The sequence below is a fragment of the Malus sylvestris genome, chromosome 3 (assembly GCF_916048215.2).
Source record: "Malus sylvestris chromosome 3, drMalSylv7.2, whole genome shotgun sequence".
Classification (NCBI taxonomy): domain Eukaryota; kingdom Viridiplantae; phylum Streptophyta; class Magnoliopsida; order Rosales; family Rosaceae; genus Malus; species Malus sylvestris.
This window is the reverse complement of record NC_062262.1, coordinates 8,310,676-8,335,492: the sequence shown is the minus strand read 5'-3', so window position 1 is coordinate 8,335,492 and position 24,817 is coordinate 8,310,676. Positions and strand designations below refer to the sequence as shown.

General features: G+C 36.5%; 3 protein-coding genes across 3 annotated transcripts; 2 read left to right on the top strand and 1 right to left on the bottom strand.

Moving 5' to 3' along the window:
* The first annotated feature begins 1,223 nt into the window (after nucleotides 1–1,223).
* On the top strand, nucleotides 1,224–6,743 carry LOC126615317 (U-box domain-containing protein 33-like). Its single transcript, XM_050283136.1, has 7 exons — nucleotides 1,224–1,767; nucleotides 2,114–2,232; nucleotides 2,791–2,900; nucleotides 3,808–4,297; nucleotides 4,688–5,239; nucleotides 5,338–6,060; nucleotides 6,361–6,743. Exons 1-7 carry the CDS (start codon nucleotides 1,368–1,370, stop codon nucleotides 6,541–6,543), a joined length of 2,577 nt encoding a protein of 858 aa, XP_050139093.1. The 5' UTR covers nucleotides 1,224–1,367; the 3' UTR covers nucleotides 6,544–6,743.
* Nucleotides 6,744–6,804: 61 nt separating this feature from the next.
* On the bottom strand, nucleotides 6,805–8,943 carry LOC126615320 (epsin-3-like). Its single transcript, XM_050283138.1, has 4 exons — nucleotides 8,567–8,943; nucleotides 8,174–8,296; nucleotides 7,760–7,921; nucleotides 6,805–7,605 (listed from the first exon to the last, which is right to left on the bottom strand). Exons 1-4 carry the CDS (start codon nucleotides 8,704–8,706, stop codon nucleotides 7,065–7,067), a joined length of 966 nt encoding a protein of 321 aa, XP_050139095.1. The 5' UTR covers nucleotides 8,707–8,943; the 3' UTR covers nucleotides 6,805–7,064.
* Nucleotides 8,944–21,041: 12,098 nt separating this feature from the next.
* On the top strand, nucleotides 21,042–24,675 carry LOC126616930 (uncharacterized). Its single transcript, XM_050285049.1, has 4 exons — nucleotides 21,042–21,143; nucleotides 23,649–23,702; nucleotides 23,791–24,439; nucleotides 24,569–24,675. The coding sequence occupies exons 1-4, from the start codon at nucleotides 21,042–21,044 to the stop codon at nucleotides 24,673–24,675; spliced, it is 912 nt and encodes a 303-aa protein (XP_050141006.1).
* The last annotated feature ends 142 nt before the right edge of the window (nucleotides 24,676–24,817 follow it).

Sequence of the window (24,817 nt, the reverse complement as noted above, 5' to 3'; positions counted from 1 at the left end):
GTCGTTTTCTTTGTTATAACTTATAACTTATACCAAACACTTTAATTGACTAATAGTAGCACATGGGAAATTAAGCAACTACTTGGATTTTCATGTGTGACGACAATTGCACTGCCATCCCCATTTCAAACTTTTCAGGTTGCAAATCGTAACTCAAACGGAACCAAAGAAGACTAGGGATCATAAGATGAAGGAAGACGATGATGTGAAAGCTAATCCATCGTTGGATAACTATTTCGGTTTCAATTTTTAAATTTTAAATTCATTGTTTTAAACAAAAACTTGTTTGGTAATTATTTTTAATTTCAAAAATTGAAAGCTAAAACGTCAAAATTTGAAAACTTAAAGAAAATATTTTTCACTTTTTTAAAGAAAACTGAAAAATTGAAAGCAGTTAACAAATTAAATTTTTGTTCTTAATTTTCATAATTAAAATAAAAACGAAAAACAAAATGGTTATCAACATCCTTTACATTTTCCAGAAATCTCATATGGACGATGTTATTTCTTTCAAACTTGGCAACTTGTAGTCTTTTACTAAAAAGAGAAAGAGGGAAGAAAGTGTAAGTCCATGTTTTAACTTTTCAAGACTCTCGTGTAAGGTGTGTTTCCACGTGTTCCAAAACGGTCTCATTGCATGAGAAAATGCAGAAAAAAAATTGAATTATGCAATATTTTCTTACAAAAATTTGGGTTCCTCCTAAAAAATTCTTATTCACACTTTAAATTAGTCATCTTGTATTTTTGTCTTTCTGATATCTTTTTACTATAGCGGTGTAAAATAAAGAGAGTACTAAATACATGCGTGCCTTAGCTATGTGAATCTATTTTTTCAATTTCTACATTTTGAAAATTATCGTATTCAACTACTAATGTAGTTTGTTTGAATTCATATAATTTTCATTAAGAATAATTACATCGCAAAAGTAATATTGGTAGTTACACACCCATTAAGTAATAACCTCTTCATTTAGTAAAACTGATTTGATCATAACATTATGAATATGTAGAGGTTTTATGACGTCAAGTTATCATATCCGTTATGCCTTGGGCGACACACATACTACAATGACCAGAACAAGGGTCGCAATCGCGAAGGTGAGTTTAACTTCAAAAATTCAAAAGAATAAAAAAGATGCCATGAAGATGCCCTCATGTTTTTTTCTTGTGTTTTTATTTTAAAACAATCTTGATTGAAAACAGAAGAAAAATTAAAATCTAATTCCTCCCTCCACCGTCAACATTTTCCAGTGTCACTGTCAAGTCAGCACCAATGGTCAAGCCTCCCTTGGAAACAAAGAACTCCCAACAAATCCATACAAATTCCACGAACTCTCACTCCTTTAATCATCAATTCCAATCCCCACATGCGCCCTTCCCACTTGCTTCCCAACAACACCAACACCCACAAACCTCAGACCCCAACTCCGCCACCACCGGCGGAGCTGCCTCCGCCTCACCCTTCCATTTCCATGGAGCTCGTACAGCCTTCGCACCCGCACCATGGCCCGGTGGCGGAATCCCTTTCTGGGTTCTCTTCTCCGGTGAGTTTCCGACGTGGGTTTGACCGGCCGGCGACTTCCTCCTCTCAGTCGCTTGAGATTTTTGAAGAAGACGGTGGTGGTGGTGGTGACAAGGTGCACGTGGCGGTTGGGAAGTCTGTGGAGAAAGCTTTGAGCTTGCTTCGTTGGACTTTCAAGCACTTTGGGTGTAAAGAAATTTGTCTTCTTCATGTTCATAAGCCTTCTCAGCACATTCCAACTCTCTGTAAGTTTCTCTCTCTGGTAAAATGGTTCTAAGTTATTCACTTATGGCGAAAAGCTTCTAATATTTCTTGATTCTATGAGTTTCATATTGAAATTATTTTACTTGTATGGTTTTTGAGGAATTGTACTTCAAAAATGTTATGCATATATGTGTTGTGAATGGAATGTCAATTATCTTCTGTCTGCCGCCCTCCATTTTGCGACCGAGAAAAGAAAGGGGTTCTTATGATCTACCATTTTCAGTTCTTATTTCAGGCGTCTGCTACGTGGACTGAGACCTTTTTCTTCTTCTTCTTCTTTGATTTGTTTGAAATTGTATATAAATCATGATTACATCGATGGTGCAGTAGGAAAACTGCCCGCAGGTCAGGCAAATGCCGAGGTGGTGTCGGCTTTCAGGAGGGAGGAGAAGGAGCGGAAAATGAAGCTGTTGCAAAATTATTTGAGGGCTTGCTCTATTGCAAAGGTGTGTGCTTTGTTTTTCTTTTTTGATTTCTTAATTCAATCTTTACGTTTTGTGTTTACTTTCATACCATGTATAAAGTTACGCAGTTCGTTAGGGAAGAATTGAACATAGTTGCCCTCATTTTGATGTTCTTCATATTTGGCAAAACCTTTAGTTCACTTATTCAGCTCTCTAGTTTTTTGCTTCATGAACAAAGTTTTTGTTGCTTTACATATTATTTTTTGCTTCATCGGTGCTGAAAAAGCCTTGATAGTTCAGCATCGATGTTAAATTTTTCCGAAAAACTAATAGGCAAATTCCACATTTCGTAAAGGGTAGTGCTATCCACACACCCTTTTTTACTTCTCACACACCCCTTTCAATTTCTGGCAGTCCGATCGAACGAATTGAAGATCAATGGCCAAAAATTAACAAGGGTGCGTGGGAGGTAAAATTGGGTGTGTGAATAGCACTATCCTTCTTAAAATGATAATTGCATAATAACTGATTTAAAATTGCATATCATGCGTAAATAAATTATTCAAAAGAAGTATATTAGTGTAACCATTTGCTTTACAGGTTAAAGCAAGCATTGTTATGGTTGAAGCTGATGAAATTCAGAAAGGAATTGTAGAGTTGGTCAACAAAAATGGTGTTAGGAAGCTTGTTATGGGAGCTGTGCCAGAAAAGTAAGTGGTGCATATGTTGGATAAGTTTCCACCGGAAGTCTAGTGTTTGCTTATGAAGGTTAACCTACTTATAAAAAAGCACAATTAGGTTGTATACTGTGGTCTGCATAAAATTGCAAATCACTCAGACACGAACTTGGCTGTCCAGCTTATTTGTACTGCAATAAAAATAGGGGATATCGAAGAGCTTCCTCAAACATTGGTAAACATGTATTTGGGAACTGATTATGCTATGGTCCAGTGGTCGTCCCTCCTCCCTTAGGGTAGGCAAATGAGGCCTACAAATATTTACCCTCAGCAAAAGCCCTGTCTTCAGTCCAACCATGAATGCATCATCTTAGAAAAGAAAATAAAACTGTGTTTACTTAAACCCCAATGCGTAACCTCGTTTCAAGTTCTTTAATACAAAATGCCAAGTATAAATAACTGTGGACATGTGGGGCTCAAGTGTTTTTTGTTGACTTAAGATGTATATGTATCCAAAAACTGTCTTGTGAGTACTTTTGTTTCGTTTTTTGTTTTTCTGTACACATATCGAATTATTATTCTGTCAAGTTTTATGTATTAGCTATTAAGGGACGTATTTAAGAATTCACCTTGTGCTCCCAAACTCTCAAGGCCGGTTCTTACCAAGGAAGTGGTCCAGGGGTCAACTCCTACTCCACTAAGTAGGAGTTGAACACACCCTGGGGGAGCAAGTAAATTGACTAAGCAATAAACAAAATGAAATGTAGTTGTGAAGTTTTATTTTCTGAAGTTTTCTTTCTCAGATAGGCAATGAAATTTACGTTTTCATGGTTTTGTTCTCATGAAACTTGAATGCTGTATCTTTTGCAAATACATGATTCGTTATATTTGTATTAATATTGCATAGTAGATGAGTTGTCTTTCTAATATTGTAATATAGTTGCCTGAAGGTGAAAAAGAGCTCCAGCAAGGCAAATTATGCAGCCAAATGTGCTCCATTGTTCTGTGAAATATGGTTTATCAACAAAGGGAAACATGTCTGGACGAGAGATGCTTCAGAAGGCCAAAGTTTTCCAACCTCATGTAGGCAACTGCAGGTTGCATCTGCAGAAAGTTTGAGGTCTGGATCGTTTGAAAATAGAGAGAATACGAACCTCCGTGAAGCATCGCCAACTTTAGCTTGTCCTACAGATACGTGCTTACCCTACAATATTCATACTTCAACTAGTACAAGTACTAGCTCTGGTTCTGGATATATTTCTGCTGAGGTAAGGATGTCCTCAGATTCTGATTTAACCGTTGAGGAACAGAGCTTATATCGTATGCTTACGGAAGCTACAACAGAAGCTGAGACCTCAAAGGACAAGGCATTTGCAGAGCTATCGAAGTGCAAAAGTTTAGAATCAGAAGCTATGAATGCTATAAACAAGGTAACTGCGAGTTGATGTTGCCTCTTAAGGACTAACATTTTTGGTTTGTGAATCCTAGAAGTTACGGTACATGATCCATTTCAAGAGTGTTATGCTCGAAATAAATTTGTTTGATGCAATGAAGGGAACTTCCTGCGTACTTTCAAGTTTATGACTATGAGTGTGAAGATAAAAATAAATTTGTGTTATGCATTGAAGGGAACTTCTCAATACTTTCAGAAGATTAGTAAGCACAAATTGCTGATTAAGAATTTCTTGGCAAAGAAGATATTTGAAACATTTTATATGTGGGTTATATCTAATGAACTTGAAAACTATGTTGTAATGAAATAATTTATTCATGAATCTGGTGAGTTACTCCTAACTCACAATTGTTTTTCTCCGTTTCAGGCCAAGGCATTTGAGTTAGCCCGTGCCCGAGAAGTTAAGCTTAGAAAAGAGGCTGGGGATGCCCTGAGAACCACGATCGAGGAAGAACAAAAACTCTTGGAAGAGAAGGAAGAAATTAGTGGTGAGATAAGGAGGGCCATGAGAAATATTGCCCTTCTAGACGTCCGAGCACAGGAAGCAAGTCGAAGGGTTGATGAAGTTTCTGGGGAAGTGAAGCAAATTCAGGCTTCGATTGCAACTCTTTGGCAGGAAAAACAGGGTATTCAAAGACAGAAGATGGAAGCCCTTCGCTGGATTGAGCGGTGGAGAAATCATCGACAAGCTGGAGCCGCAAACTGCAACGGGCTCATTGGGTTTGTTGAAGAACTGCCCAAGTTAGCGGAATTCTCATTGTCAGATTTGCAGACTGCAACATGCAATTTTTCTGAGAGCTTTAAAATCGGGCAGGGAGGATATGGTTGTGTTTATAAGGGGGAAATGCTGGGCAGAACTGTTGCCATAAGGAAGTTGCATCCACATAACATGCAAGAACAAGCCGAGTTTCAGCAAGAGGTCTCTCTCTCAATTATATGTCAAGCTGATATGGTGATTAATGTCAACGGCACTTCAAAAGATGCTCATATTTGTTTTTCTCTGTGCTTTGCTTGCAGGTGCAAGTTCTTGGAAAATTACAGCATCGTCATCTTGTGACCTTGCTTGGTGTGTGTCCAGAAGCATGGTCGCTTGTATACGAGTACTTATCAAACGGGAGCCTGCAAGACCATCTTTTTAGGAAAAGCAATATATCTCCAATGACATGGAAGACCCGAACACGGATAATTGCTGAAATCTCTAGTGCCCTTTGCTTCTTGCACTCATCTAAACCTGAGAAGATTGTCCATGGTGATTTGAAGCCGCAAAACATACTACTAGATTCTGAACTCAGATGCAAGATCTGTGATTTCGGGATTTGCAGGCTGGTAACTGAAGACAATCTTTACACACGAAGTTTCCGCCGGGGGGCTGAGCCAAAGGGTGCTTTTCCTTACACAGATCCAGAGGTGCAGAGAATCGGAGTCCTGACGCACAAGTCTGATATTTATTCCTTTGGGTTGATCATTCTGCAGTTAGTCACCAGACGGCTGCCAGTTGGCTTAGCTGGTGAGGTGCGCAAGGCAGTTTTAGGTGGAAACTTGGCGTCAATGCTGGATTCTTCCGCTGGAGAATGGCCTATATCTGTGGCAACACGATTGGTAGATCTTGGTTTGCAATGCTGTGAATTGAATAGTAGGGAAAGACCAGAGCTTACACCAGCTTTAGTGAGGGAATTGGAGCAGTTGCATGCCTCGGAAGAGCGACCAGTGCCATCTTTTTTCTTGTGTCCGATCCTTCAGGTGAGTTATACTAATTACCCTCGTTTGCTAATGTTCCAAATTCTATTAATCCTCGGATTCAATTGGTTTTCTGTTTATTAATTCATGAAGGTGCCGTGAGGCCCTAAACCGAAATTTTGTTTGACATGCCTTAGGAACTTATCACAAGAAACATTTAGATCAATGATTTAGACTCAGGACTAAGCTAGTCAATTGTAGCTTATGCACCAAAAAGCTCCAAGCTTTAAACTTGAATATAAGAGCTAGGGTGTCAAACAACTTTCAACTTAATGGCTGACACACATTGTTCATCGTTTTCAGGAAATAATGCATGACCCTCAGTTGGCAGCTGATGGCTTCACTTACGAAGGTGAAGCTTTGCGTGGATGGTTACAAAATTGTCGCGAAACTTCTCCAATGACCAATTTGAAATTGAGTCACTTGCATCTCACTCCTAACCACGCCCTGCGGCTTGCTATTCAAGATTGGCTTTGCAAGACTTGAAATCTCAGTCCTTTCATGTAAGTATGTCGTCGCTATGTCATTCATTCGGACATTCACACGTGTAGATTTTCGTTGTAACGATTGTATATCATGCAATGATAGGGAAAGTGCTTGTTTTATAAAAGCTACCAAAATTTGAAAGCATTGTAAAGTTAACGAGATACAATTACACTATTGAAATAGCCAGATTAGTTTTCTAATGATACGACTGTATTAGCTAAAGCATGCACCAAGACATGGTTTAATTGTAAGTTTACTAAATTGGGAAACATCAAGATGGAGTATATTTAGTCATAATCTCAACCGCTCACTGGTGTAAAAAAATATGCGCGTCCAGGTTGCGTACTATAAACGCTATTTGTAAGTAACATACTCTTCGAGTTGCACACTAAACAATTAGACTAATAGTGCATACAATACTTGAATTCTCGATGTAGATATTACAATTGGTTCTCGTCCTTCAGAGATTAGGAGCGTAATAGGAACATCAGTTGACAAACGGTCTTTTTTATACGAGTGCATTAACTTGCAGCAAGCAATGAAGCAGCACTTGGATTGTGTGTTTCATTGAAGGGGTGTTCATTCTCAGCAGAAACTTCAAATCTAGACACATCTTTCTCACCACCCAAAAGTGGGTTAGACTCTCCCTTGCAGTTCCAACTCTCTAACTCTTCCTTCTCTGGAACCAAGCTTTCTTTAAAACTTAAAGTTTCGGGTTTCTCTGCTTCGTCCTTGACGGCCTCAATGATCGCAATGCTTCCGTTGCTCTGCTTTGATTCTTCAACTTTCTTAGTAAAATCTTCGACGTCAGATGATGGAAACTGATTCTCTTGGTTTTCATCGTCACTGGAGAGAAATTGAGAATTAGACCTTCCATACGTTTGAACTCCAAGAATCCCTTGTGCTGAAGAACCAGATGATCTTTGGCAGAAGCTTCCAAACCCTTGGATCCCTCTTGTTAGCTTCCTAGCTCTGTCTCTCTCCTCTTTGAGAAGAGGCCCTTTCTCTAGCAGTTTCAAAATTCTCCCCGACTTCTTTCTAAGAGCAAGGCCCCAATTGAATCTGCATTTTAAATATTTAGACCTCTCACAAATTACTCGTACACAAAGCCATGCTGCACTCCTCCCGTTAAAAAAATGGACGAGAAGATGTTCAGAACGACTTATGTATTGAAGTGCCAATAACAGCTCTCGGAAATGATATCAGAATTACGTACCCTTTCTCATCTATATGCTGAAAGCTTCCCATCTCTTCAATAACATCTTTGTCAATCTCAAACTCAACTGCAACACTTTCCGGTCCATGAGTAAGTAAATGCTCAACTACAATCAGAGAATTGTAGGATACCCTCCAGTTCTTTCTCTCAAACTTCTCTAATCTGATACACAATTACAAAAACATAGATTAATCACCAAAGTTACATGTATACTAAATCTCAAGCGAGCGTAAAAGATAGTAATTTCCACACTCATTTTTCTCCTCAAACACTCCTCCCTGTTTTTCTAGTTGTTGGATTGAATGAATCAAACAGTAAAAGAATGGAAGAGAAAACCGTACCAAACAAAACAGAGAGAGAGAGAGAGAGAGAGAGAGAGAGAGAGTGAATAAAAAAAATAAAAAAAACAGATACCTTTTGTGCAAAATCTCCACAATTCTTGTGTAATCATCCAGTTCAAAAGCAGCCCTTGAAATTGAACCCAAGGTCCTTGTGTCTGGTGACAATGGATTCCCATCTGTAGCTTCTTCAGTCAATCTTCACACATTAAACACCGACGAAAAGGTTCATCACATCAGAATCCAAAGTCCCAAGAAGTTCCATGACCAAAACCAGACCAACAAAAAACCACCAAATCCCATCTCACAAAATTCAACTAATAAATCAGAAAAACGAGAGGAGGCGGATATTCTAATCTTATCTAAACTATGAGGAGATGGATTCAAACTTGGCTGCAGGAGGGAAACGGGAGCACGCTGTTCTAGCCAACTTAGCTACGCACTAGAGAAAAGATTGATTGAAACTTACAATTGCGCTGGTGTAACATCTGTGAGGACTAGTCTTGCAGTCTTGATCTTCTCCTTGAAGAAGAAAGAAGCTTGTTTCTTGAACTCATGAAATGAAGGTGCTCCATCGTTGCTGCTGCTATTGTTGCTTAAGATCGACATTTCTGAGTTTCCGGAAACATGAGAGGAAAGAGAGAAGAAGAAGAAGAAGAAAGTCTTGTATACCAGTTTGGCGTTTAGATTAGATACAACACCAAATTTCTAACAAATAAAGGGCGGTGAGACTTCCATTCCATATGTAATCATATTGGAAGAATGAGTCACAAAAGTCAATTGTTTAAGTTAATTAATTGGGGGAGAAGATTTCAAAGTTGCAAAGTTTGAGTGATGTAGCAACCGACGTGAGGAGGCTTTGAAACTTCCAACTTGAAAGCAAATGTTGTTTAAATTAATTTTGCAGACGTGTGTTTTGTTAAGTTGGATAGAGTCGTGTGCTATGCTCACTGCACTCAAATTTAAATTTATCTCCCGTATGCAAGGTTCTAAAAGACGTTAGGTTATAGTCGAGCAGCGAGCTAAGACCTAGTGCCTAGGCGGGACCTAGGCGGACTAGACGAATTTAAGTAGATTTATTATATGTTATATAAATAAGTGTCTATTTATACTTAAAAACACATATAATTATATTGGGATACATAAATTGCAAAATAAAATGACATATATGTTATAAAGTATTAGAACATATTGAAAACATGAGAAACAAACATATAATGAGCCTTCATCTAAGTATTCATTAAGTCTCTTACATTTTATTGAAAAATTAAAATGCAAAATGAAAGTTATCAATTTTTTGTCTAAGTGAGAGTCATGACCTAGACGAGTGCCTAGGCGGTTTATGCGGGCGGGTCTAAACACACTTTCTTAATTTTCGAACGCCTAAGGACTAATCGGGACAGTGACCAGCCATCTAGCGCCTAGACAAAGATTTTTAGAAGTGCCCGTAGGTTAGTAAAACGAGTGGAGATGCCCTAACGAGGATGTGAAGTCACCATCTGATTTGTCTACATACATTAGTGCAGAAGGGGCGGTGTTTTGGTTTGAATTTGAAGTGAGGACCGCAAAGAAATTTGCATCTTGTGGGCAATTTTGCCCCATATTTAACGGTGGAGCTGTACACCTCTTGCACTTGCCACTTTCATGCACTGTGTGACAATGACGTTGCTAAAATATCATTTGAACACCGGCTAACCGCTTCTATTTAATTAAAAAATCATAGGTTGCTTATGGTTGGGAATTGAAGATTAGGAACATCTGATCCGTCGAGTAGTATAAAGTTGACATCGTCAAAGCGACCAATCGATGGCTACAGATCAGGTTTTTCTTCTGGTGTTTGACAAACATTTTGTTTTCAGTTTTTTATTTTTGATTTTCAATTTTCACTATTTTAAAACTGAAAAATAAAATCTTGTTTGATAAATTACTTTTAATAAAAACTGAAACCAAAAAATGAAAACTCAAGAAAGTAATTTTCTTTTTTTGGTTTGAAATGTAGGGGTAAAGATGATTTGCTTCGAGTACTGTGTGGATGTTTGTAAGAAGAATTATCCCACTTGGAAGGAGGAGAAGAAATTCTTTTGACGATGTGAGGGGTTTATTTGAAGAGGTATTTATCGATTTCTCTCTTTTTTATTCTTTTTTACTTGTAAAGAGTTGTTAATTTTTTTTTCTTGAATTTAATTTTAGCTGATTATTCTTCTGAATTTTTGTAATTAGCTAATTACTCCGACATTAAATTTGGAATTTTCCATCCAATTTTCTACCTATTTTTTGTCACATGGCAAATATTTGATGTCACATCCTGGCCCGGACCCCTACCACATCTTGTGCTTGACTCCATTGTAGCACGATATTATCCGTTTTGAACCCCGACCACACCCTCACGGTTTTGTTTCTAGGAACTCACACGAGAACTTCCCAGTGGGTCACCCATCATGGGATTGCTCTTGCATGAACTCGCTTAACTTCAGAGTTCCGATGGAACTCGAAGCCAGTGAGCTACCAAAATACCTCGTACTAGGTAGAGATGAGAATATACATATATGACTTACATGATCCACTCCCCTAGACAATGTGGGATGTTACAATCCACCCCCCTTAGGGACTCGACGTCCTCTTCGGTAAACTTCCGACCAGTGATTGGCTCTGATACCAAATTGTCCTATCCCTGCCTAGGCCCCCACCACATCCTGGGCTCGACTTCTCCGTAGCATGATATTGTTCGCTTTGGGCCCGACTACGCCCTCACGATTTTGTTTATGGGAACTCACACGAAAACTTCCCAGTGGGTCACCCATCATGGATTGCTCTCGCCCGAACTCACTTAATTTTGAAGTTCCGGTGGAACTCGAAGCCAATGAGCTCCCAAAAGGCCTCGTACTAGGTAGAGATGGAAATATACGTATATGGCTTACATGATCCACTCCCTTGGACGATGTGTGATGTTACATTTGAAGGCAATAAAGTAATTTTATCCTTAATGCGGACATCAGATTATTTTTTTCCTTCTTATTCTCTTTCACTAGTTGACTATGTACACTTTCTGTTTAAATTAGTCATGAGAGTCCAATTAGCAGAGGTAAAGTGTTGGCTTAGCACCCAATCCACCAAAAAGAAAATATCTCTTTGCCCTCGTATAGTTGTCATATGTTTGTCCATGTGACAAAATGGATATAAAATGTAACAACCCATCCCCAAAAATTACAGTCTTAATAATTTTTAAATGTGAATTTATGGAAATGCCCTTCGAGGCAAAGACGTTGATTTTTGTTGACTGTCTTGTCATGTCACGTAAAGTTTATTTTCTTAGCGTATCCTCGTAGTACTCGTCGCTATAGACGCGTGAGGGCAAACAGAACACAATTTGGAGTTATAATGAAGATATTAACGTTTAAAGTTTGGGGCATTTTAGGAAATTAATTAATATCAAGAAAGCTCTAGATTTTTGGAGCAAAATCTGGAAAACCACGTGTGTGGCCCAGATTAAAAGGAAGAAAAGATGGGCGGTGGAGATGAAAGATAAAGGAGAGAAAGGAGGGGCGGGATGCCCATTCAGAAAAGGAGAAAGAAGAAGGTGACCAATGGGTGAGGAGAGAAATGACGGAATGGGAGAAGGAGAGGAACCCGCCGAATGGGTTCCCCCTGACCCGTACCCAGCTAGGCTCATCCACACTTTCCGTCACCTTTTCAGGCGATATTTTTTTGGCAAATTGCTGCCATCCATCACCTGGAAAATATTCCACTACACTCCCTCTTCCTTTTCCACCTAAAATTATAATGAATTTGGTTGTATTTTGGGGAAAACATCCCAACAGGAACCATGGGTGCCATGAGGACCCTCAGCCAAGATCCACCAAACCTAAAACGTTTTCATTCAATTAACACCACTAATAGATTCTCCATGAACCCATAAACAAAGCCCAATCAACCTTGGAGGCGTCGAAGCTTGTTTGGAGTTGAATCAAGAACACTGATTTCAAGGGTTTCCGGTGGATCAAGGTGGATTTCAGGTGTTTTCTGGCCAAATTGGACTTGGCCACATGTATTAAAATTGTTCCCTTTACTAAGATCTACTTTTCTGTAGAATTTGGTAATTTTTTAAAATAGTTGATTTTTCTAGCGAATGGGAGCGGCCAACCGCCACCACATGCGGCTGTGCGTGTAGCGGCGCGTGGGCCGAGACGTCCCCTAACCTTCTTAGGCTAAATTTGAATACCCTGATTCTATTGGTGAAGTCTGATTGACGAATTTCCGTCGTTTGAACGTAGTTCCATTAAGGTCCACCGCTTAATTATTATAGCAATCGACAATCCAACCGTTGGATCGTCACCAAACTTTGATATGTTATAGTATGTAATATTTGAGGATATTAGAAACTTACGGATTGAGAATCCAATGTACCGATCCTCCCGAATAGGATATGTAAGTTAAGTGTTCTATTGATAAGAATTCTGAGACGTGACTTGATATTTATTCTAGGCACCGATTGTTCGTGATGCCTCGATATTTGTGTTAGGGAGTTGTAGCACTGACTCCAGGTGAGTGGTATATATGTATATATGTTTTCCATTTTCCAGAAATGGTTTAAATGGATTTACGTTTTTAAATGTCATGTCAATTTCATTACATTTTAGTATATGCATTAGTGTAGATATGCATATTATTGCATGACGTTGCGGAAACCCAGGTAAGCTTCAGGTAGTGCATATTGATGATAGTGGCTGCAATGTGTATGGTTATGTTGAGATTCATTTAGTGCTCATTATCCTGTTCCCGGTGTTAGTGCTCCACCCGAGGCCAGGGCCAGTCTTCACGTGATCGTTCACCTTCCGCACCACACGCTCACTTTGGATCCAAGGCAGGTGCCAGCCTGTATACCACATTAGGTGGTTTCGACTCATAGGTGACTTGCGATACTTCGCACAACCTTCACGTGACCGTAGCACTTGAGCGTATCTATTACACCCAGCCTGTCGTACATATCATATTAGGTGGTTCCGACTCGTGTGCAGGAATTGGTAGATGAGCTATAGGCTCAGCCGTACATGTCACGTTAGGTGACTCCGGCTGACATATCAGTTTACATTGATTTAGTTCACCTAGTTTACTTATTTCATTGTCGAGATACTTGACATGACATATACTTGGTTTTCACTACCCTTGAGCATGATTTCTACATACGTATGTATTATTATTTTCTGGAAACTAAACGAGTTTTACAATGAAGGGTTATTACTTTCAGAAAAGAGAAATGTGTTTTCTAAAGCTTTGTTTTTATGCCCACTCACCCTTGTTTTTCGCCCCTCCAGGTTTTAGCTGCTGAAAGTTCGTATCGACGAGGATTCTTGGTAAATCTCAGTTCAGGTGGCTACCTTTGAGGGTATGACCCTTACCCACACTACTGTACTTTACTTATACTCTGACGTCGCGCGTGAAATGGGTTCACTCCTGCTCATAGCGCTCTCTTGTCTTTAGGCACTTTTAGGTTTAAATTTATTCACATTTTCCACATCACTATACTTTATGGCTTCGTCACCTTCCAGGTGTTGGCCAGCACAGCTCGTTCCGGAGTCCTAGTGGACATTCCGGGTCAGGGTGTGTCATAAAATATGATGAAAATTTTCTTAATCTACCATAGAGAAAAATTCACTATTTATAAAAGTTCAAAAAGTAATCGGCTAAAATTAAAATTCAGGAAAAAATTGACAGTTCCATACAAATTAAGGAGCAAATCGACAAATAAAAAGTTAAATCTCAAGCAATGTCCATGAATTAGTTATAATATTTATAATTTGAATAAATTCGTTTGATGACACTAGCAATGACTTTAGCAATGTGGAAGTCCCAATGACTACTTAGTACTTGGAAGGAGTCACCAATAAATACGTCATTTGAATTTTGCAATGACTATACAGTGTAGTGCGTTTCTAATTGTCAGTTTATTCTTCCTATTTTTTTAATATAACGATATTAATCACACAAGGTGGTGGAGATTGGCGTTAAGTCACATTTTGGTCAATTAAAATAATTTAGTATCGTGCTCATCATCCACAAAAATCAAACTTAAGATGTCCTATTTACAAATGAAAATGAAAATATCACTAGTCTCTAGTACTAATTGACATTTTCTTCTCACTGAACATGACCTTATTATGCCACTTTGTACGATCTACTAGTATTCTTCTTCAATCTCTTCACTTGTAAGTAAGAGGATTTTGATTCGATTCTCGCCAAAGGTAAATTTGAACCACATTATTTATAGTCCATTGTGATGCTTGGCTCACACCCCAACCCTTTTTCGCAAAAAAACTCAAATCTCAAAATTCATATTCCACGTTTTTAATGTAGAAAATATCGTTTGTTAAAAAAAAAAATTGAATTTATTTTCGTGTGAAAAGCCCAAACCAACCCAATGTAATGTATAACACACAAAGTTCAGACAGAGCCCATTTTCTTGATTGGGCTGGTTCAAGTTTCCAAGCCCCTATGCTCACTAGGAACCTGGACTGACCGCCATTATTACTAAATTTCAAAAAATCTTTCCTCCTGTTGGGGGGCGGAAAGCAAATAAACTTTCAATTGGCCGCACAAAGTTCTGCACTTTTGTCCTCTCAACGAAAAAAGCGAGTGGGATAGGCTGAAATTCCATTATCTTAACTGCAGCGGTGGAGTCAGAATAGGATTATTAGTTGTCGATGACTTTTACAACTTTAAAATCTATGAATATTATATGTGTAGTTGATTTTATAAACAGGTAAGCCAAACTAAATTACATCTTCTTACTTCTTATATTTATTTATCGTTCATGTCTCATTTTTCTCTCTTCTTCCGTATGATTCTATTGTGCGCACCAAATGGTCGGTTGAGGAAATGCCTTAGTTGACAAGTCTTGACAGTCTTAAACATTATTCTACAGTTTCTTGTAACCTTCATTGACAAGACTTACATATCATAGTAGTTATTGATATATATTGGCAAGAATCAACATAATCGTACTAGCTGCTCAACGAAATAGTCCAATAAAGTTTTTTCAATCGAAATTATGACCCATTATTTAAAAATCTTAACTCAACCGCTGCAACTGAAGAAATATTCAAAAGATTTGCAGTTTGAAACTTCAATGACAGAGATATATGATGATGGTAGTCTTATTACATCATTCATGAGTAAGCGAGTCTGTGTCTGAGTCTGGCATCCACCTTTCCCCAACTGCATTGTATTTTGCATTTACTATGGATTTCAGAAGTGGATAGCAGTTTGGAGAATTATAATTTCTAATTAAAGCTCCAAACCTATGAGCAAAAGTCCTGCATGTCTTGGGGCTTTCCATTTGCTGCGTGGCATCACCAAAATACATATATACAATTCAACTACACTGCGGTGTATGGCATGTTCAAGAGCAATTGATGGTTGGATATGCGGCCAATGATTCAACAGTCAAGGATCTCAGTTTTTATATACTATAAACGGGTGCAAATGAAAAAATCTCTTATGCTTGTATGAATAGAAAATATTTGACTTTATAGGAAAGAGCTTTTTCGTTTTTTGGAAGAGGATCCCTCCGGATCTCTCCCACCAAAGTCAACCAATCAATTAATTCGGGTTTTTGAAATTTGATTCAACGGTTACAAACAAAAGACCCCTTAAAAAGTTATAATAATTTTAACCGTTGGATCAAATTTTAAGAACTCTGATTAATTAATTGATGAAATTTGGTGGGAGAGATCCAGAGGGGATCTCTTCCTTTTGTTTTTTTTTCTATAAATGAATCAGCTTGATCAAAAGTTATAATAGTTTTATAATACTATTTAAGACACAAAACCGCCTAGTGACTACATTGTTGATATACTCGAGTATTTGTGAACCCTACTAATGTGCATAAGACAAATATACTAAAAAAATATCAACAATATAATAGATTTTGTGTTACTAAATAGTATTTATCGCCACTTTGTACTACTGTCTTGTGATATTCCTTTTTACTTGTAAGTGAGGGGTTTTAGATTCGAATATCGTCTAAAATGATTTTGAATCACATTATTGCTCGTCTATTGTAAGGTTAAACTCACATCTCTCTCTCCTTCATTTTTTTAAGCATTTCTCGACTTATATTTCTCACGAGCATGAAATAGTCAAAACTCAAAGGGGCTGTGGATTCCAATTGGCTAAAGGATTCGCATTGACCTTGTAATGATTCTTCATTCAGAATAAAAGAATATGTTGGAAAATAAAAAGTGGGAAATTCTCTGTTGGATTTATCCAATATAAATCAACCTTTAAGTGGTCTACTATATGTAATAGGAATGTAATATTGGAGAATAATGTTAATTGTGATTTGATCTCTTAAAGATATCAATCTTATATAAGATGTTTTATATTGGAAATAGGATTGATAGAATCCTTAATTGAATATGATTATGATACTTGACTTGGAGGCTAATAAAGTAAGTTTAGGTTTTCTTTATGGATGGAAACCCTAACTTTTAGCCTATATAAAAACACCGGTCCCTGCTAACCCTAGACACGACAACTAAGGCTTCCCATAGAGCATTGTCATAAAGCTAGGAGTTTACAGAAGAGTTGGTGTTTTTCTGTTTGTCACGGCAAACATAAAGATTGGAGTTTTATCGATCACGTCTTGCTTGCATGGCTGCTGTATCTTCGATAACTACCATTGGAATCAGGTCAGTCACTCATTCGTTTGTGTTTTAATTGTATAACCCAATAAGGCTAACAATTGGTATCAGAACCACTGGTTATATGATTAAAATCTATTAGGGTTTAATATTGGATTATATAATATTATGTGTTTAATCCAAGTTATTACATACACTCGGCAACATCACCATACTGTTTAAATCAGTTTCAACATAGCCTTTGCTTGCCAATTGGAAATTGGACTACGCTTAGAGGCTCTTTTGATCAAGCATGAATTAAATTATGGAATTGAAGCATAAATTTATATATACTATTCTTATAGAATTGAAGAATGAAATTTAAAAATCATATAGGAATTGGAATCCTATAATGATATAGGTACGTAAAGAACCATATATGTAAGGCGTAGTATTAAAGTATTTTACAGTGGGAACTCTATTATTCTTTTAACTAGCAGCAAGTCGTTAAGTTTCCCTTGCTCCAAATGTTAAAAGTTTTAAATGGGAGGGTTCTATGATGAATAGCTCAAATTCATGGAAATCAGTGTGTTTGGAAAAGGTTGAATTTTTACTGGATAAGGTAAATGTCTCGGACAACGTATTGGAGGTTCTTTGCAACCTGCTCAGGTTCAGAATTCCAACTCTGAACAAAGCAGCAACCAAATATAACAGGAAATAATCGCTTGTGTTGGAAAATTGCATGCGCATGCAATTTCTAAGACTAATTATATACAAGGTTTACATGTAAAATTTTTATCATGACACTTGTTTTTTACGTGTGTTAGCTTGATCAACAAAATAAAATTTGATTAGTCAAAATAGATTACCACCAATAGTTCTGATAAAGGAATGACTAAGAAAGTTTGATTAGCGTCAGTTTATTGGATTAACAACGATTGAAAATCATGGAATATTTCAGAGTTTCTATTTCAATTTTCATGCTAATGTTTTGGTTGATTTACCATGTGCCACTGATGATCTCAATTTTTGTAAGCATGCTATATTTGTTCTGACCTTACTGAAGAGGCCCTCCGATTAGCAAGCAGAACGAAGTCATCTACCAAAGCAAAATGGTTTGTTTCATTGACTTTTAATTTCCATGATGGTTTATGGTATTTTGGTTGATATATATTCAGGTTGATCCCTGAAAGCTTAAATTGGTAATAAGATAAAGATATAATTGCATGAGTGATGTGCTAATTATTGTAGAGCATGTAAATACATTGATTACCATGTATCGGTTAAGTATGTCATGAATATGGATCCAATTTTTATATATTTTGGCAATACGTATCTAAATGGGCATATGTTTATTGAATAAGAACTAATATTGTTTTCCATGAATTATATTCTATATGAATTGCTACGGGTGATACGCTAATGTGACAAGAAACAATTGCATAAGTGCCAGCAATTGTTTGATCAAGCAAGTATACATAATTTTCTAAAGCTAATTATGTATCTACAGTTCGCATAGCATGTATATGTATTTACATTTGTTCTAACCTTGCATTGGAGAATTTCTTAAGATCCCTCAGTCGAACAAGCCCAATGAAGAGGTTCGTATTACATCGGTTATGAAATTCTAGTATGATCTTTCTTTTTGGTCTTCATGATAAATTATATAAGGAATGGTTATGTTGGATTCATGAAGTGTTATATTGTTCCTGCAAAATCCAACCATGTCGTGACATCTTTCTGATTGTAGGAGACGAAATTAGTCATATCCTATAATTTATCAATACTATTCGGATATATTGTGCCTATGATTGTGATAACATATATTAAAGTTATGTTTCAGGGATGCATATGTTAAGTTCTCCGCATATCAACTTTATACATGCTTGTCAATGAATATAATGTATTTCTTATACATGAAGGTAATTTAATATAAATTTTGGCAACATAATTAAGCAAATGGCGTGTTGGTTCAAGCATGTATGGGATGATGCAATTTTAAACATTGCCGTGAGCTTGGAATGTGGTGCATTATAGTTTTTGGTTAATCATGTGATTATACATATGTTTATAAAGAAGTAGTGAACATATGAAGGCATGAGGTATGTATTTCATTCAAAGTATGTGACTAAATTGATAAGCATGAATTTTCAAACATGTATTATTGTTTGTGGTTTTTCCTATGCCTAAAGAATTTAAACAGTGCTTTAATTAGTAAATTTTTATGTGCCATAAGGGGAGAAGAAAAGAAACTTTTCAAGGCTAATATAGGGCATATATTGGAGATATTTTCTATGGAAGAAAATAATTTTGGTTGTTCCTTTTATTTAATTTGGTATTTACAAAGCTAATGCATGATTTTAATGCTCTATGTTTAGTAGTTTTGTACTACGGAAAGAAATATATAAAAGGAAAGGAACCCGTTTGATTTGAGTGATTTAGCTTTTAAATTAAAGGAATGTATTGTTCTTTCCCATTACATAAAGTATTTCTATTAAGTAATTGACTCCATAATGATAAGTATTGACATTCTTGTGGTGGAATAAAACTTGTTCTATATGTGATTAATCTCTTTCAAGTATGTTGTCAGGTTTTTGAGATTAATTTAATGTCAAAGGGAGTCATGAAGGAATTAGTGCCATTTGTTGGCTAGACTTGAAGCTCGAATCAGGTTATCATAATTTTGTCACTTACAGTTAATTAATCCATGTGACTTCTTGTATTGTTTCAGGGCGGAGTTGACCAATGCCTTTTCAACTAAGCAAGACGCAACGGCTTAGTTTGCAATGGGACTATGTTTTTGAGTTACTTCGGTCAACTTTGCATCTTAATTAGAATAAAAGGGATAATCTTCTTGCCTACAGGTGTGGATTACTTCTTTTAGTTTAATTAAGATGGCATAGTATGGGTTTTATTTCACAGAAGTTGTGAAAACCTTCATCTTGCCTACAGGTGTTGAAGTTTTTCATGAAGGAACTTTTGTGACGTAAAATCTAGTACTAGAAACTAGTTAATTTTCTTGCCTACAGGTGTAAATTAATTTAGTTTCATGAAGTTTATTGGGATAAAGTTCCATGCCATTAGTGACAAATATTTCCACAATGAGCCCCATAAAAGGTTGTGGTTTGAAGGCATGGAAATCGGTTGCATCATGATGTATTTTGTATCTCTTTATGAGACTTGTTGATGCAAAGTATTGGACCCATGAAGGTTAATCAATGATTGCTAAGGTACGCATTGTTTAAGTCTTATGCTTGTAAATCTTTTCAATTTGAATTATGATGTCGGTTTAGAGGATGAAATTTGACTACTAAAGTTTCTTTTGGACATCGAAATTGAAATGATATGAAATTGAATTTGTTATGGATATATAAATTCATGATAGATGCACATAATTGTTTCTGGCAGATTGCGTGTCTTGATTTAAATTGGGTGAATGACACGTCTAATGATCACCAAATGACCTGAATTTTGGATATGTTCAACATATAAATGTCTACTATGTGTCTGAAAATTTTCGTAATTTTCTACCATGTATGCTAATTATGGTGAATTTACTAGTAACCCATGCTCGTATAGACAGTTTTTACTGGCAGATTGTGATGTTTTTTGAGACGTGACTTTAGACTACTATTTTGACCCAAAATGGCTCTGTATTTCTATTTTATGAAGATTAGTATGTCTATTTTGATCAATATAAATTTGGTAGCAATCAAGCTTGTAAATTAATTATGATAAATTCTAAAGTAAGTGTAACTCATTGCTGAAATTCTGTTTGACAACTTTATGTTGGTTGTGATGTCTATTTTATTATGTCTAATATATAAAGACATTTTCTTTAGGTACATCTTTGAAAGAATATATTAATGAGTGTTTGCCCAAGTGGGAGAATTAGTGAACGAAAATTGGGCTTCACACTCATTAACTTATTTGCAAGTATAAACTCTGAAAACTTAGTGGGAGTTGTTCTAAAATTCTGAGCACTAAGTGGACTTGCATGAATCTATTAAAGCATTATTCTATCTTCCATGAATTTGGGTTACTCGAATATCCATAATATGTTTAAGTTGCACGAGTGAATACTTGGTATATGCGTACATCTTTCTGTTACTTGCAATCATTTGGATTTCTCAGTTGATCATTTGTTTTGGGGCTCATAAGGACTTAGCATAAATGTGGACTTATTAATACATATAAGATGGTTGTTGGATGCATGTTTTGTGTAATAGCAGTGAATGCTTTCATGCTTAGTTGTACCTTTCTTATGGAGGTAATATGCATCCATTGACTAAGTAAGGCTATTCCCAAAGGCATATTTTCAAAAGTATGATTAAAGTATTGATTTGCAAATTAAGTGATGATGTTGCAGATCAGTGGGAGTATGAGTTTCGTGTTAGTAATGCCTTACATTTGCAGATGACCTATAAGGTATGTATAAAATCCATGTATTCATTTTAATCTCCAGTTGGATTCATTAAGTCACATTTTTTGTGTGCTAGTCAATTATCTGATGAAATATATATCAGATATCAAGTTGTTATCAAATTGCATATTAAATGGTATGACATGGTTCATGTACTACCTCAGTTGTGAGGATTTCCATCTTGCCCGCAGGTGTTGGACATCACTATGAAAGTAACTGGTATGGTGCATAGATCAGTGTCGAAAACATATTAATTCATCTTGCTCACAAGTGTTGAATTAATTTGTTTTATGCAGTTTTTGGGATATTTTACTTGGACATGTGCCTATTTGGTATTTTCAGTTGTGTCCGTTGGCTACAAACATTGTTTGTATTATTACTGATCTAATGAAAGTGATGCATGATTGTTTTGGAGATGTATTCAGACCTGCAGGTTATGGTGGCTTCATTAGATGAAGGATATCTGTATTGGCAGATTTAAGGCTTCGAAGAAGCATAAAGTGTAACTTGTGAGTTACAATAAGGTGGACCTGAGATGATATAAAGTAAGACATTTTGGTTAATTTAAAGTTTCATCTCTTGATCATAATTTGTGTTTCATGTGAATGAGGATCTTAGCATGTGTGATTATGAAGGTTCTGGGTTGTGTCAACTCTACAACCTTGTTAGTTCCATGTTAAAAAATGCATTTGACAGAAGCTGCATTAAGGACGAGATGTAATCACTGTTACATGGCCACTAAAGTGACATTAGTCTCCAATCTCAAGTATAAACATGAATATTACATTTTGTAGACCAAGTGGGAGAATGTTGGATTTATCCAATATAAATCAACATTTAAGTGGTCTACTATATGTAATAGGAATGTAATATTGGAGAATAATGTTAATTGTGATTTGATCTCTTAAAGATATCAATCTTATATAAGATGTCTTATATTGGAAATAGGATTGATAGAATCCTTAATTGAATATGATTATGATACTTGACTTGGAGGCTAATAAAGTAAGTTTAGGTTTCCTTTATGGATGGAAACCCTAACTTTTAGCCTATATAAAAACACCGGTCCCTGCTAACCCTAGACACGACAACTAAGGCTTCCCATAGAGCATTGTCATAAAGCTAGGAGTTTACAGAAGAGTTGGTGTTTTTCTGTTTGTCACGGCAAACATAAAGATTGGAGTTTTATCGATCACGTCTTGCTTGCATGGCTGCTGTATCTTCGATAACTACCATTGGAATCAGGTCAGTCACTCATTCGTTTGTGTTTTAATTGTATAACCCAATAAGGCTAACATTCTCCACCAGACTACCGTGACCTCTGATTCAGTACATGATGGTACATTGAAGTTGCACAAGTCAACTTTTGGTACCACATAATCTCACAAGGAACATATACCCTAAAGAATAAGTGCAACACAAATAAAGAGCTTTACTTTTTGTGTGTGTAACCAATATATATCCACCGGTGGTGCTATCTACACATCTCTTTGGTGCTATCTACACATCTCTTTTTACCTCTTATACACATTTTTCAATTTCCGATTTTCGATCATTTTACCTCCTCACGCACCCTTCTCAATGTCTGGCTTTTAGATTGAACGGATTAAGGAAGATTAAAAGATAGAAGTTGATAGAAAGTGTGTAAGAGATAAAAAGGGATGTAAAGATAGCAGGGCCGGCCCTAGCCCAGTGCCACAAGGGCAACTGTCCAGGGCCCAAAAATTAAAGGGGCACCAAAATAATAAAACCCAAATAACTAGGTATAAAAAAAAAATTACTAGAGCCCAATTTCCAAATAGGGGGACGGCCCAAGATTGACAACATATTAAAGGGGCCCAGGTTTTATGCATTAAAAAAAATTATAAAAAAAAAAGTTATACATTCATAACAGGGACCACTCTTGGTCCCATAAACCTTAATTTCTAACCCTTTTCCCGATTCCCCCACGCACCCCCCTCCCTTTGTTCCCCAATCCCCACTAACTTCCAACCTTTTCCCAATCCCCCATCCCCTTTGTTCCCCAATCCCTTTCCCACCGCCACTTCCCCTGTGCCTTTGCTGCAAGTGAGCAGCAGCCAGACAGGAGACAGCACAGCAGGAGCCAGGAGGAGGTCCCTCTCCTCCTTATTCTCAACGTGACAGCACAGACAGCACCATTCATTTGGGTATTGGAATTTGACTACAAGTGCATTCATTCATCACCAACCCTTTTGAGTTTTGAGGTAACTAATTTTTAAAATTTGAATTATCAATTCATAATTTAATATAAAACGTTGTAAGTGACATAGAAATATAATTATATGATAATTGATGTATATAATTGTTGTTGTGGATGAATTGAATTCTTGATTAATTGAATTATTTGATTTCATTTTAAACTCAATATTTAGGTTCAATTTTATCAATTTGTATATGTTAGACTATGTCTATGTGTTAGTGTTTTTATAATATATAATATATGTTAGAATGATAATTTTGATAGGAAATTTTTGTTATATCATGTGTAGGTAATTTTTGCAAACAAATTATCGAAGCCATGTCTTTTAGGAAACAACTCTCTGGTAATATGAAAAGGAAAAAAAAAAAGCAAAGGATAACGAAATTGCCGAAAGTTTAAGAGGATCTCTTAATAAATTTTTCTCTACAAAGAATGAGTCGGTTGAAAATTTGAGAGAAAATGATGTTAGTGAAGAGTCACAAAATGTTGTTGGGGAGTCTCATGATCATGAAATTGGTGGTTATGATGGTGGTGATTTAGAAGAAAATGTTGGTGATGAGTCTCAAGACCATAAAAATGGTAGTGATTTAGAGGAAAATGTTGGTGATGGGTCTCAAGATCATGAAAATGGTGGTGATATAGATTTAAATGTTGATGATGATCATATTGGTGTAGAGGAAAATATTGAATCTCCCGAACCTACATTCCATTTAAACATTTATGATCCAAGAATTTGGGATGGTCTTAATGCAGAAATGAGAGCCTTACTTGTAGAAAAGGGACCAATTCGAGAAACTAATCTCACTTATCCTAAGGACAAACTCTCTAGAAAATTTTCCTCACACTACTATGATCGAAAATTACCAACGGGTGAAATTTATGATAGGAAATGGCTTGTGTACTCAAAAGAGTTGGATAAAATCTTTTGCTTTTGTTGTAAATTGTTTAAAACAATTACCTCAAAAAGTGAGTTAGCAAAAGATGGAATTAGTGATTGGAGACATCTTGGTGTGAAGCTTGATCAACATGAAAAGAGTAAAGAGCATCTCACTAATTCGAGAACTTGGGTTGAGTTGAGAAGTAGATTGACAAAAAATCAGACAATTGACAAATAATTTCAAATGCGAATCAAGAAAGAGACAAATCATTGGAAACAAGTGATGCTTAGAATTATTGCTGTTGTGAAATGTTTAACCATACGTAATATAGCATTTCGTGGAACAAATGAAAGACCTTATGAGGACTCTAATGGCAACTTCTTAGGTTTACTTGAAATGATTGCGGAGTTTGATCCAATAATGCAAGAGCATTTTTGACTCATTGAGAATAAAGAGATTCATCACCACTATTTGAGCCATAAAATCCAAAATGAGTTGATAGCTACTTTAGCTTCAAAAGTCAAAACCGCAATAAAAAAAGTAAAAGAAGCCAAATTTTTTTCTGTCATTCTTGATTGTA

Coding starts and splice junctions, on each gene's coding strand:
- LOC126615317 (XM_050283136.1), top strand. CDS start 1,368: ATGCGCCCTTCCCACTTGCTTCCCAACAACACCAACACCCACAAACCT. Junction 4,298..4,687: donor CTATGAATGCTATAAACAAG/GTAACTGCGAGT, acceptor TCTCCGTTTCAG/GCCAAGGCATTTGAGTTAGC. Junction 5,240..5,337: donor AAGCCGAGTTTCAGCAAGAG/GTCTCTCTCTCA, acceptor CTTTGCTTGCAG/GTGCAAGTTCTTGGAAAATT.
- LOC126616930 (XM_050285049.1), top strand. CDS start 21,042: ATGATTAAAGTATTGATTTGCAAATTAAGTGATGATGTTGCAGATCAG. Junction 21,144..23,648: donor ATTTGCAGATGACCTATAAG/GTATGTATAAAA, acceptor TATCATGTGTAG/GTAATTTTTGCAAACAAATT. Junction 24,440..24,568: donor AACTTGGGTTGAGTTGAGAA/GTAGATTGACAA, acceptor TACGTAATATAG/CATTTCGTGGAACAAATGAA.
- LOC126615320 (XM_050283138.1), bottom strand. CDS start 8,706: ATGTCGATCTTAAGCAACAATAGCAGCAGCAACGATGGAGCACCTTCA. Junction 8,297..8,566: donor GATGTTACACCAGCGCAATT/GTAAGTTTCAAT, acceptor TAATGTGTGAAG/ATTGACTGAAGAAGCTACAG. Junction 7,606..7,759: donor CAGCATATAGATGAGAAAGG/GTACGTAATTCT, acceptor TTTAAAATGCAG/ATTCAATTGGGGCCTTGCTC.